Source organism: Homarus americanus, unplaced genomic scaffold (assembly GCF_018991925.1).
Source record: "Homarus americanus isolate GMGI-L3 unplaced genomic scaffold, GMGI_Hamer_2.0 scaffold44845, whole genome shotgun sequence".
Classification (NCBI taxonomy): Eukaryota; Metazoa; Arthropoda; class Malacostraca; order Decapoda; family Nephropidae; genus Homarus; species Homarus americanus.
The window spans coordinates 105,001-117,500 of NW_024728229.1; the positions used below are offsets into that span (position 1 = coordinate 105,001).

Consider the following 12,500-nt stretch of genomic DNA (forward strand, 5'->3'; position numbering starts at 1 on the left):
GTGGGTAACTCATAAAACTTTCTATTTGGTATATGATATGTTCTTTTTCCTGGCATATACCGGTAATACTTTCTATTTACTCACAAAACTCTCTCTCTCTCTCTCTCTCTCTCTCTCTTTTTTCTTTCCCTTAGCAGTTCATCTTTCATAATTGCTTTCTTTTTGGTGCAAACTTTCTTTTTTGGAGCGAGTAAAGACCGCTAGTCAATTTCGATAGTATTAAAGATCGCAAAGAATAAAGACCACAAAGAGAAAAGACCACAAGTAAAGACCGCAAGTAATAATCGCTAGCAGTAAGTAAAGACCGATAGTGTTAAAGACCGCAAGTAAAGACTGCAAAGAATAAAGACCGCAAAGAGTAGAGACCACAAGGAATAAAGACCACAAGGAGTAAAGATCGCCAGTAAGTAAAGACCCCTCTGAATGGCAAAGACCACAGGCCAGACCACCCTCTTCCTGCTTCACAAATAAGACCAGACACTCACCAAATCCCTCTTATCCTTCTCTCTTGATAAAACCGTGACACACACACACACACACACACACACACACACACACACACACACACACACACCCTTCACTCTCCCATTTCCTTCCCTCCTCCTCCCCCTCCGCAAGTGGTCAGAAAAAGGCGACAAGGGTTCGAACGAGATGAACCCCCAACACCCACAAGTGAGGCATCTGAGGCGGGTTCAAATTACTGATGTCTTGTCTTATTCTTTTTCTCGTGTGTGTGTGTGTGTGTGTGTGTGTGTGTGTGTGTGTGTGTGTGTGTGTGTGTGTGTGTATTTCTTGTCTCGTTGGGTCGGGGACATATCGGGTGTTCTGCTTTAGGTGGAATGTCAGCGTCTTGTTATGCTCTTGTCTGTTAAACCTTTGCCTTGTGTGTCTGTCTGTCTGTCTTATTACTTACTTGTCTTCTTCATCTTCTTCTTCTTCTTCTATGTCTCACTTCCTCTCTCCTTTACCCCCTCCTTCTTTCTTATCCTCCTTCTCCCTCTCCCCCATTTTCTCTCTCTTCCTCTCCTTCTCTTTCCTCCTCTCCTCCCTCTTCCGCTTCCTTCTTCACCTCTACTCCCTTCCCTTTCCTTCTCTATCTCTCTCACCCCTCTCCCCTCACCCTCTCACCTCCTCTCCCTCTCCCCCCTCTCCTCCCTCTCCCTCTCACCCCCTCTCCCTCTCCCCATACATTACACAGAATCAATACAAAAATACAATAATTACAGCAATCAAGGTAGAGTGGCCATCACGCACTCACAACCTGGCCCTCTCACACACCTGGCCCTCTCACACACCTGCCCCCCCCCCCACACACACCATTAATATTATGTCACTATCATCTGCCCTTTAATTAATAATACACTTGACACTGCACACGACAGGTCACTCGCCCCAACTGTAACGTCAAGTACCTAACCTAACCCCAATTAAATCAGTCCCCAGAATCGAACCAGGAACCTCAATGATAACAAATCGAGTACTGTATCCATTCCTCCACTGTAACCTCCCCTTGTATTCTCTATCCAAGTCGACCATGATGTACTGTATGTCTCTGTAACCTGTATTACTATTGATTATGTAACTTCAGGTTATTTATGTTACTCAATACAGAATTTTTATGTAACTTGACTGTAATTTTCTCCCGTGTTGTATTAATACTTGTTTGTGATGACTGTAGTGTGTTGTGATGTGTTGTGATGTGATGTTGTGGAGATGTGTTGTGATGTGTTGTGGTGTGATTGTTGTGAGTGGATGTTGTTGTTTCTGTGAGTTGTTGTTGTTATTGTTTTGAGTGTGGTTGTTATTGTTGTTACTACTCATATTACACCCCTTACACACACACACACACACACACACACACACACACACACACACACACACACACACACACACACACACACTTCTAAACACACCTCTCCTGCCCGTGTGAAATACAATAGTTGATGATGGTATTGTATTCATACACAAAAATACACTCTTCCTGGGCAGTGTAGTTTTTGTGTACCTGTAGTTCCTGTGTGTATAACAGCGGTTGCTTCCTGTAGTGCTGTATTGAGTGACGCTGTAGTTTCTGTATTTGTAGTTTCCGCTTTAAGACTGTAAGATACAGACGTGTTACCTACCTGAAATATTGTGTTAATGGTTGATCTAATCTTGTTTTACAGGTGTGTGTGTGTGTGTGTGTGTGTGTGTGTGTGTGTGTGTGTGTGTGTGTGTGTGTGGTGTAATGGTCAGCATGCTCGCCTCGCAAGCAAGCAGACCCGTGTTCGATCCCCGGGCAGGGTGAAACTATGGGCAAGTTTCTTTACACCATTTGCCTGTCTACCCAGCAGTAATTGGGGACCTGGATGTTAATTGATTTGCGGATCGTGTTCCGGGTTAATGGTTAGCCAGTGCAGTTGGCGAGTTGTCCGGTCTTCTCGGATTATTCCTTAACAATGTGTCGTGCAGCTCGTTAACTTGGGGTGTGGAAGTTGTGTTGGCGACAGCTTCTACACCTTAAACAAATTCACATCTAGGTGGCCCTTGGGCCGACCATCCTCGTACACGAGGGGCAACCATTATTATTATGTGTAGGTGTGTGTTTGTACAGGTGTATGTGTAGGTGTAGGTGTGTGTGAGTGTGTACAGGTGTAAGTGTGTACTTGTGTGTGTACAGGTGTATGTGTAGGTATGTGCCTGTGTGTGTGTACAGGTGTATGTGTAGGTATGTGCCTGTGTGTGTGTACAGGTGTATGTGTAGGTATGTGCATGTGTGTACAGGTGCATATGTGTAATTATGTGTACAGGTGTATACAGGTGTATACAGGTGTGAATATGCAACCACACTTACAATCATAACACACTACACCTGCAACAAGAAAAACCCGCACTTAATCCTGATTGGCTGAGAACACACTCCAGGCAGCCTCGCTCCTTAACGTGATTGGTCGACATCTCCCCAGGGTAAAAGGTAAGGGTCGCGCTCTTTAACCTGATTGGTTGAGAGGTCGTTTCGTCTATGGAAAACCTGGGGGTACACTCTTGAACGTGATTGGTTGAACACCTTGTCTCGACAATAGAAGATGTGCACTTAAACCTGATTGGTCGAGGGCTCACACCAAAGAGGTGATTGATCGTGGATATTAATACATTTACCTCTATTGGTCGATGATTTTAACATTCGTACTGCGATTGGCTATCGTTTTCGACATCTTGAAGCTGATTGGTGGTGAGTGTGAGTCTTCAGTGTGTCTAGGAGGGGGGGGGAGAGAGGTGGACCAGAGACCTAAAATTAAGTACACTTAAAGTTACAAGTGTTACTGAATACATACATACATACATACATACATACATACATACATACATACATACATACATACATACGTACATACATACACAGGATATACGTACACTACACCTGCCTTAGGGTACGTGTGGTGAGGGAAGTTAATAATGTATCTTGTGTACACTCCTGTTGACGGTGTGTGTGTGTTATGTTCACACACACACACACACACACACACACACACACACACACACACACACGACGAGGCTGTGTCGGCCACTGATTTAATTACTACTTGTATGTGACGAAGAGGAGGGAGGAAGAAGAGGAGGAGGAGGAGGGGGGAGGAGGAGGGAGGAGGTTATCGATCGACTGTTTCGGGTGAGGAAGTCAGGGGGTGTCAACGCCTGGTGTGACTCTCCCACCGTGGAGTTGGCACGCTGTCATCATGTACCAGATTATGTCTCTGAGGGAGGGAGGGAGGAGGAGGGAGGAGGAGGGAGGGAGGGAGGAGGGAGGGAGGGAGGGAGGGAGGGGAGGAAGGGAGGAGGGGGAGGGAGGCAGGGAATGAAGAAGGGAGGAATTGAAGGAGGGAGAGAATGAAGGAAGGAAAGAGGGATGGAAAAATGGAAGGAGGGAGAGAGGGAGTGAAGGAGGGAGGGAATAAAGGGAAGGAGTGAAGGAGGAAGGGAATGAAGGAAGGAGGGAATGAAGGGAAGGAATGAAGGAAGGAGAGAGGGTAGGAGGAGGGAATGATAGAGGGAGGGAGACAGACAGGTATGCACTGGAGAGAGAGAGAGAGAGAGAGAGAGAGAGAGAGAGAGAGAGAGAGAGAGAGAGAGAGAGAGAGAGAGAGAGAGAGAGAGTAAAATAATAATAATAATAATATTAAACGGTTTATTAATAGAGTTGCAGTGTGTGTGTGTAAATACAGACAAACAACCACAAACAAGAAAAACAAACAAACAATCATTACACTACAAACAAGAAAATAGACAAACAAACACAACAGAAACAAACATCTAAACAAAAACAAAACAAAGAAACAAACACATTAAGACTGATGGTAAAGTCATTCCTCGGGCCATATGCAAATTACTCGACTTGTGTTATTTCCTGACGTCTTTCTTCTTTCTCATTTTTTAACACAGATCTAAAGCCTTGCCTCTTAAGACAACACACACACACACACACACACACACACACACACACACACACACACACACACACACACACGGACATTTCTTAAAAACTTAATATCACATATTTAACACCACTTAGAGAAAAAGAGAATTCATATGCTAATTAAATTCCGTCCTGTGTATGTGTGTGTGTGTGTGTGTGTGTGTGTGTGTGTGTGTTATATTTTCGCAATGCAGATAAATTTATATTCTAACCCCTTCAGTATTATTATTATTAGTAGTAGTAGTAATAGTAGTAGCAGTAGTAGCAGTAGCGCTTAGCAACATCAAGATCAAGTGCCCAAGCTTTGCAATGTATGTTTAAAACACCTATAGGAACCCGACAGACCTCTATATAACAAGCTTCAAGAGGAAATACCACCATACAGGCGACTGAGGGAGCAACGCAGGGGGACCCTGTCGCCATGGCAATGTACGCATTAGGCCTATCCGTGCTCCAACACACAATGAAATATGAAACAACTGAGGTCAAGCAAGTGGTGTACTCTGATGACCTAACAGGAACAGGAAAAGTGGAGGACATCAAAAAGTGGTGGGACCTGGTAACATCACGAGGTCCACAAATAGGGTACCACCCAACCGCCAGCAAGTCCTTCCTCATTGTGAAGCCAGAACAGAATAAACGGGCAATGGAGGTGTTCGGTGGACGTGAGGTCAAAATAACTAAGGATGGCCAAAGACACCTAGGCGCAGTAATCGGCACGAATGACACCTAGACCGAGTACGTAACGGGAAAGGTGAATGAGTGGGTGAAGGAAATCTAAGCTCTGTCTGATATTGCTAACACAGAGCCACATGCGGCTTTTGCTGCATTCACCCTTGGAGTCAAGCATCGCTGGAACTACCTGATGCGCACTATCCCTGATGTCGGACCCCTCCTCCGCCCTCTGGATGTTACTGCAAGTGCCAGAGAATATGAAAAAAAAGTAGCTATAGCGCAGGAGGTGGGCGCCTCGAACTGGCTACCAACGTTACCGATAAGGGCAAATGGTTTTAGTCTTAATAAACAAGAATTTACAGATGCCAATGCTCTAAGGTACGGTAAGCCAGTAGAAGGTTTGCCCTCCCAATGCGTGTGTGGCTCTTCCTATGATATCGACCACGCCATGGTGTGCAAGAAAGGGGGCTTCATATGCATGAGGCATGACGAAGTAAGGGATCTAAAAGCAAATATGTTGAAGGAAATCTGCCACGACGTCAAGGTGGAACCGCCCCTCCTTCCATTGGACGGTGAGAATTTTCATCATAGGACTTCAAACACATCCAACGAAGCCCGTGGTGACGTCAGTGCTTGAGGATTCTGGACGCGGGGACAGCGAGCCTTCTTCGACATTAGGATTTTTTATCCCATGGCCGCATGTCACCGTAACTTAGCTCTCGATGCTGCACACAGGAGGAACGAGAACGACAAGATAAGGGCATACGGGGAGAGAATCCTCAACGTTGATCAAGGCAGCTTCACTCCTCTAGTGTTCACAACCTCTGGTGGGATAGGACCAAGTGCAAGATGCTTCTACGGCAGACTCGCGGAGGTGCTATCCGAACAGAAGCAGCAGCCCAGAAGTTATATTACAGCCTGGTTGAGATGTCGACTGTCCTTCTCTCTCCTTAGGTCGGCTTTGCTTAGCCTCAGGGAAACGAGAGCATCGGCCCCAAAGCCGACAACTGCTGCAGATATTGACTATGAGGCTACAGTCACTGAATGCCTCATAGATCTGCGGCTCAACTAACTCAACACAACTAAAATAGCAACTTATGTACTGTATTAGGATAGTTAATTTTAAGGTAATAAAATGGCGGCAAAGGTGTGGCTATTGGGGGAGGCTGGAGGCCACGTTAAAAAAGAAAGAAAAAAGTAGTTGTGGTAGTAGTAGTTGTAGTAGTAGTAGTACGTATGTCAACAACTGTGAGATAAACTCGTAGACTTAACACTTCCCTAACCATCTACAATTCTATATCACTTACAACACCACACAAGACAAACAAACACAACAAATAACACAACAAATAAAAACCTCAATCAACCAAAAACGACAATAAAACCGAAGAAAAACCCTAAAAGTAAGGTTTTAATGACTGCAGTTGTCCTCCTAAGATCAAAGACCACGGTGCCAGAGCTCTAGTAATGACGGACACCAAAACATTGTTGGCTGTATATAACGTGTCATAATTCATCGCTCGGGTACCAGGGTTCGATTCCCTTCCATTGGATCGATGATAGAGTGTGAAAGGGTGCGTTGTGTTGTGAGGGTATTGGAGTTATTTAGGAGAGAGGGGGAGAGGAGAGAGGGGAGGGAGAGAGGGGTGGAGGGGGAGGAGGGGAGGAAGGGAAGAGAAGGAAGGGGAAGAGGAGAAGAGGGAGAGAAAATACAGTGTGTGTGTGTGTGTGTGTGTGTGTGTGTGTGTGTGTGTGTGTGTGTGTGTGTGTGTGTGTGTGTGTGTGTGTGTGTGTGTGTGTGTGTTTTGATAAGGCTAATATTAGGCCGGCTGGGTGCCTATGAGAATGGGGGAACCTATTAAAACTCGACCCCATTAACCGGAAGAACAACCCCGGAAGAACGACCCAGAAAGAACCACCCCGGAAAGAACGACCCCGGAAAGAACGACCCCCCGAAAGAACGACCCCTGAAACGACCCCATCCTCCCACCTCACTATCGACGCTCCCAGCCTGACAGTCTCCCCTGGGCCTTGGGTAGACAGCGAGTGACAGTCTGGTATTTGGGTGAGTGGCGCCCCTGCTGTCACCCTAGACCGACATACATACATACATACATACATACATACATACATACATACATATATACAATCTATCTATCTATCTATCTCATACACACACATACAAAGAAAAAACCAGACACGTAGAAAGAAAGAGATAAACGAACAGACAGACAGACAGATACAGACAGAGAGACAGACAGACAGACAGACAGATTGAGAAGGTCACAAGCCAATTAGGACACCAATGATTTTTTTGGTAAGAATGAGTACACAATCCCATCCTCCCACACTCCTCCCCCACCCCCCCACCCACACACCCCACATCCCCCTTTCCCACTCCACAATCCTCCCACCTCCCTCCCATCCCTCCCCCTTTCTCCCACCCACAATCCCCCCTCCCCCACACCCCCTCCCAGGCGATTTGGGGAGATTACACCAGTTTATTGGGATTACTGGTCTTTACTGGGATTTTAAATGATTTTTGGGATTACATGTAGTTATTTGGGAATTCAAGGGATTTGGGGGGATTTCAGGGGATTACTACCAGAGTCGCTATCCTCCCCGACACACACAAGAGGAAAGAAGTTATAATTCAGGGATCACTGGTTGGCAACAGCAGGAAGGAGTTTTGCCATAATTGCCATGGTGACACAAAACTGAGGATCTCTTGTGGGCAACACTGTGTTATGGTCTTGGTTACCATTGAGGGATTTTAGGTAGACGGGATTACGAGTTGCCAGTGAGGGATTTTAGGTAGACGGGATTACGAGTTACCATTGAGGGATTTTAGGTAGACGGGATTACGAGTTGCCATTGAGGGATTTTAGGTAGACGGGATTACGAGTTGCCATTGAGGGATTTTAGGTAGACGGGATTACGAGTTGCCAGTGAGGGATTTTGCTAGTAAGGGATTACGAGTTGCCATTGAGGGATTTACAACCACTAAATATGAGTCAAAAGGGATTTGTTTGTATTTTATATTTGAGAAACTTTTGTGTTGTAATTAACGAAGATAAACAGAAATATTAAGTTGTGTGTGTGTGTGTGTGTGTGTGTGTGTGTGTGTGTGTGTGTGTGTGTGTGTGTGGTAAGAATTAATTAACTCACCGCTGGATCTGAATTTGGTGTGTGATTGGTGGGGATCAAGGCTACTCTCATCAGCCTCAGCCAATCACAGGGCAGATTGTGAAATAAAGTCAGAGGATAGGTATTGTAGGTCAGAGGACAGGTATTGCAGGTCAGAGGACAGGTATTGTAGGTCAGAGGATAGGTATTGTAGGTCAGAGGACAGGTATTGCAGGTCAGAGGACAGGCATTGTAGGTCAGAGGACAGGTATTGCAGGTCAGAGGACAGGTATTGTATAAAATATCGTAAATCAAAGGTCAGATATGGTAGGTCAAAGGTCAACAATGGGAGGTCAGAGGTCATGTAACTATGGACCCAAAACGCTAAGGCAGTACACCCCTACAGAGCCACAGCACCCCTACAGGAGCCACACAGGTGAAGTACAGGTGTAGTGGGTAACAAGGGCACTCTGCTTACCTGTGAGACTTTACTAATGACCTCTCCATCACGCCTTCTCCACCTTGACGGTACAGTAAGTGGGAAGTGAGGGAGATAAGTGGTGGAGGTAGGGATGAGGGAGATAGGGGGTGGAGGTAGGGATGAGGGAGATAAGTGGTGGAGGTAGGGATGAGGGAGATAAGTGGTGGAGGTAGGTATGAGGGAGATAAGTGGTGGAGGTAGGGATGAGGGAGATAAGGGGTGGAGGTAGGGATGAGGGAGATAAGTGGTGGAGGTAGTGATGAGGGAGATAAGTGGTGGAGGTAGGGGTAAGGAAATGGGAGAAGAAAATAGATAATAATGAAAAATAAAGAAAGAAAAGAAGAGTTATATAAGAGAGAGAGAGAGAGAGAGAGAGAGAGAGAGAGAGAGAGAGAGAGAGAGAGAGAGAGAGAGGGGGTGTTATCTTCTGTCTCTCACTGTTGTTGTCATAACGGCTCCAACACAGCTCGTATCTCTTTCTCTCTGTTTTCAATTATTGTTCTATTATCTGAGTTTACCTCGACCTATTTTGATACTACCTTTCATTACCTATTTTGATCCGCCTACCCACCCACCCACCCACTTACCCACCCACTTGTGAACCTGCCCAAGTGCACCCAATCACACCTGGACTCATCAATCCACACGTGATCCCGCCCACCCACACATGTACCCACCCACCCACCCACACGTAAACCTACCCACCCACACGCAAACCTACCATCCCACCCACCCGTGAACCCACTCCACCCACCCACCCACATGTAAATTCTGAACGGTCGCAACCGTCAAAAATACCATGAAAAATATCGTTGTACGTTGCTTTTCACTTACCCACAGCAAGAGGAACTGCTGTACATGTGGGCTGTGAACTGCTGTACATGTGGGCAGTGAACCTGTACATGTGCCTGGGTGAACTGCTGTACATGTGGGCTGTGAACTGCTGTACATGTGGATGTAAACTGCTGTACATGTGGATCAGAACTGCTGTACATGTGGCTGTGAACTGCTGTACATGTGGGCTGTGAACTGCTGTACATGGGCTGTGAACTGCTGTACATGTGGACTGTGAACTGCTGTACATGGCCTGTGACTGTGACTGCTGTGAACTGTGTGGGCTGTGAACTGCTGCACATGGGCCTGTGAACTGCTGTACATGTGGACTGTGAACTGCTGCACATGTGGGTTGTGAACTGCTGTACATGTGGGCTGTGAACTGCTGTACATGTGGGCTGTGAACTGCTGTACATGTGGACTGTGAACTGCTGTACATGTGGACTGTGAACTGCTGTACATGTGGGCTGTGAACTGCTGTACATGTGGGCTGTGAACTGCTGTACATGTGGGCTGTGAACTGCTGTACATGTGGGCTGTGAACTGCTGTAAATACTGAAAAGGGAAATTCAGTATTGTACAAGTTATTGTTAGTCAGGTGATAAATATTGATGCGTCCAATATTTACAATTTAACACACCAGGTACAGTCCTAACCTGACCTGACCTGACCTAACCTGACCTGACCTAACCTGACCTGACCTAACCTAACCTAACCAAGTCTCCGCTAACGTAATCAAACCACCGTATCACCATAACCACTGTATCACCATAACATTGTATCACCATAACCACTGTATCACCATAACCACCGTATCACCATAACCACCGTATCACCATAACACTGTATCACCATAACACTGTATCACCATAACACTGTATCACCATAACCACCGTATCACCATAACACTGTATCACCATAACACTGTATCACCATAACCACTGTATCACCAGAACCATCACCATAACACTGTATCACCATAACCACCGTATCACCATAACCATACGATCCATGTATCACCATAACCCTCTGCCACCACCACCCTCTGTCACCATATCCCTCTCTCATTATCCATGTATCACCATAACCCTCTGCCACCACCACCCTCTGTCACCATATCCCTCTCTCATTATCCATGTATCACCATAACCCTCTGCCACCATAACCCTCTGTCACCATATCCCTGTATCAGTATCCAATGTGTCACCATAACCCAGCATGTAGTGAGTTATAGTGACCGTTATGTTAATGGTGGCGGTCTGATACATTACGGCCAAACAAACACTGACTACCACAGAGAGGGGTGAGTGGGATGTGAGGGGTGAGAGGGGGGAAGTGAGAGGGGGGAAGTGAGAGGGGTGAGAGAGGTGAGAAGGGCGAGAGGGAGAATGAGAGGGATGAAAGGGATATTAAGGGGAATGAGAGGGAAGTGTAATAGGTGGGAGGGGGAGTGAGAGGGAAGTGATATGGGAGGGAGAGAGGGAACTAATAAGTGAGAGAAAGAGAGTGAGAGGTGAGAGGATAGTGAGAGGAAGTGAGAGAGATGTGGTAAATGCAATAAAGGAATCGATGATGAAAGAATCTTGGGACAGTTTACCTTGAATTTACCTTGAGTTTACCTGTAGTTTACCTTGAGTTTACCTGTAGTTTACCTTGAGTTTACCTGTAGTTTACCTTGAATTTACCTTGAGTTTACCTTGAATTTACCTTGAGTTTACCTGTAGTTTACCTTGAGTTTACCTGTAGTTTACCTAGAATTTACCTTGAGTTTACCTGTAGTTTACCTTGAATTTACCTACAATTTACCTTCAGTTTTCCGTAACCTACACAGTTTACACCAAATTTATCCAACAGTTTACATGATGTGAGGTGGCGGAGAGGGAACAAGTTTACACTATGCATGGTGCAGTATACTGTTCACTACCCACTCAAATGGTCAACTCTTGCTGGTGTGTGTGTGTGTGTGTGTGTGTGTGTGTGTGGTGTGTGCGTGTGGCCGCCTCACGCACATATAACCAGCCAAGTAACCCTTGACTTTACTGACGTCCTCCTCCTCCTCCTCCTCCTCCTCCTCCTCCTCCTCCTCCTCCTCCTCCTTCTTCTTCCTCTCCTGCCGTCTCCCGCCTCCTCCTCCTCCTCCTCCTCCTACTCTTCCTTCCTCTTCTCATCATCACCACCACCACATCATATCCTCCTCTTAATTATTCCAGTATCCCTCCCTTCTTCCCCCTTCTTCCCCCCCTCTTCCTCTTCCTCCTCTCCCTCTTCTCCCCAGTACACTATAGGGCACTGAGCCATGATACCCCAAACCTGACCTTAATTCCACAATAACTCTGACATGGCAGTTTATAGCGTAGTGAACATGTTACCTGCACCAAGACCTTTAACGGTGGGGGAGGGTGGAAGGGGGGTGGGGAAAGAGGGGGTGAGGGAAGGAGGGGGGAGGGGAGAAGGGGAAGGGAGAGAAGGTGTTGGTGAAGGTCCGTGACGAGTCATGAATAAGTAGACAGGTAATAATGGACAGGTAGAATGGTAGACAGGTAGAATGATGACAGGTAGAATGATAGACAGGTAGAATGATAGACAGGTAGAATGATAGACAGGTAGAATGATAGACAGGTAGAATGATAGACAGGTAGAATGACAGACAGGTAGAGATGACAGACGGAGAATGATAGACAGGTAGAATGATAGACAGAAATGATTGACAGGTAGAATGATAGACAGGTAGAATGATAGACAGGTAGAATGATTGACAGGTAGAATGATAGACAGGTAGAATGATAGACAGGTAGAATGATAGACAGGTAGAATGATAGACAGGTAGATAAACGAATAGAAAATACAATAAAAAATAAACACAGATAGATAAGGAGATATATAAGAATGAATAAATAAGAATAAACACGATAAATAAATAAACACATGAAA

The 12,500-nt window shown here is 45.8% G+C and overlaps 1 protein-coding gene across 1 annotated transcript in view; it reads right to left on the reverse strand.

Moving 5' to 3' along the window:
• Positions 1–10,124, reverse strand: part of LOC121866031 (serine-rich adhesin for platelets-like) — a gene marked incomplete at its 5' end in the record, with an annotated part of 41,234 nt that extends 31,110 nt beyond the window's left edge. The window contains 1 exon segment of the mRNA XM_042365615.1: positions 9,570–10,124. Coding sequence (XP_042221549.1) covers positions 9,570–10,124 — 555 coding nt within the window.
• Between the last annotated feature and the right edge of the window lie 2,376 nt (positions 10,125–12,500).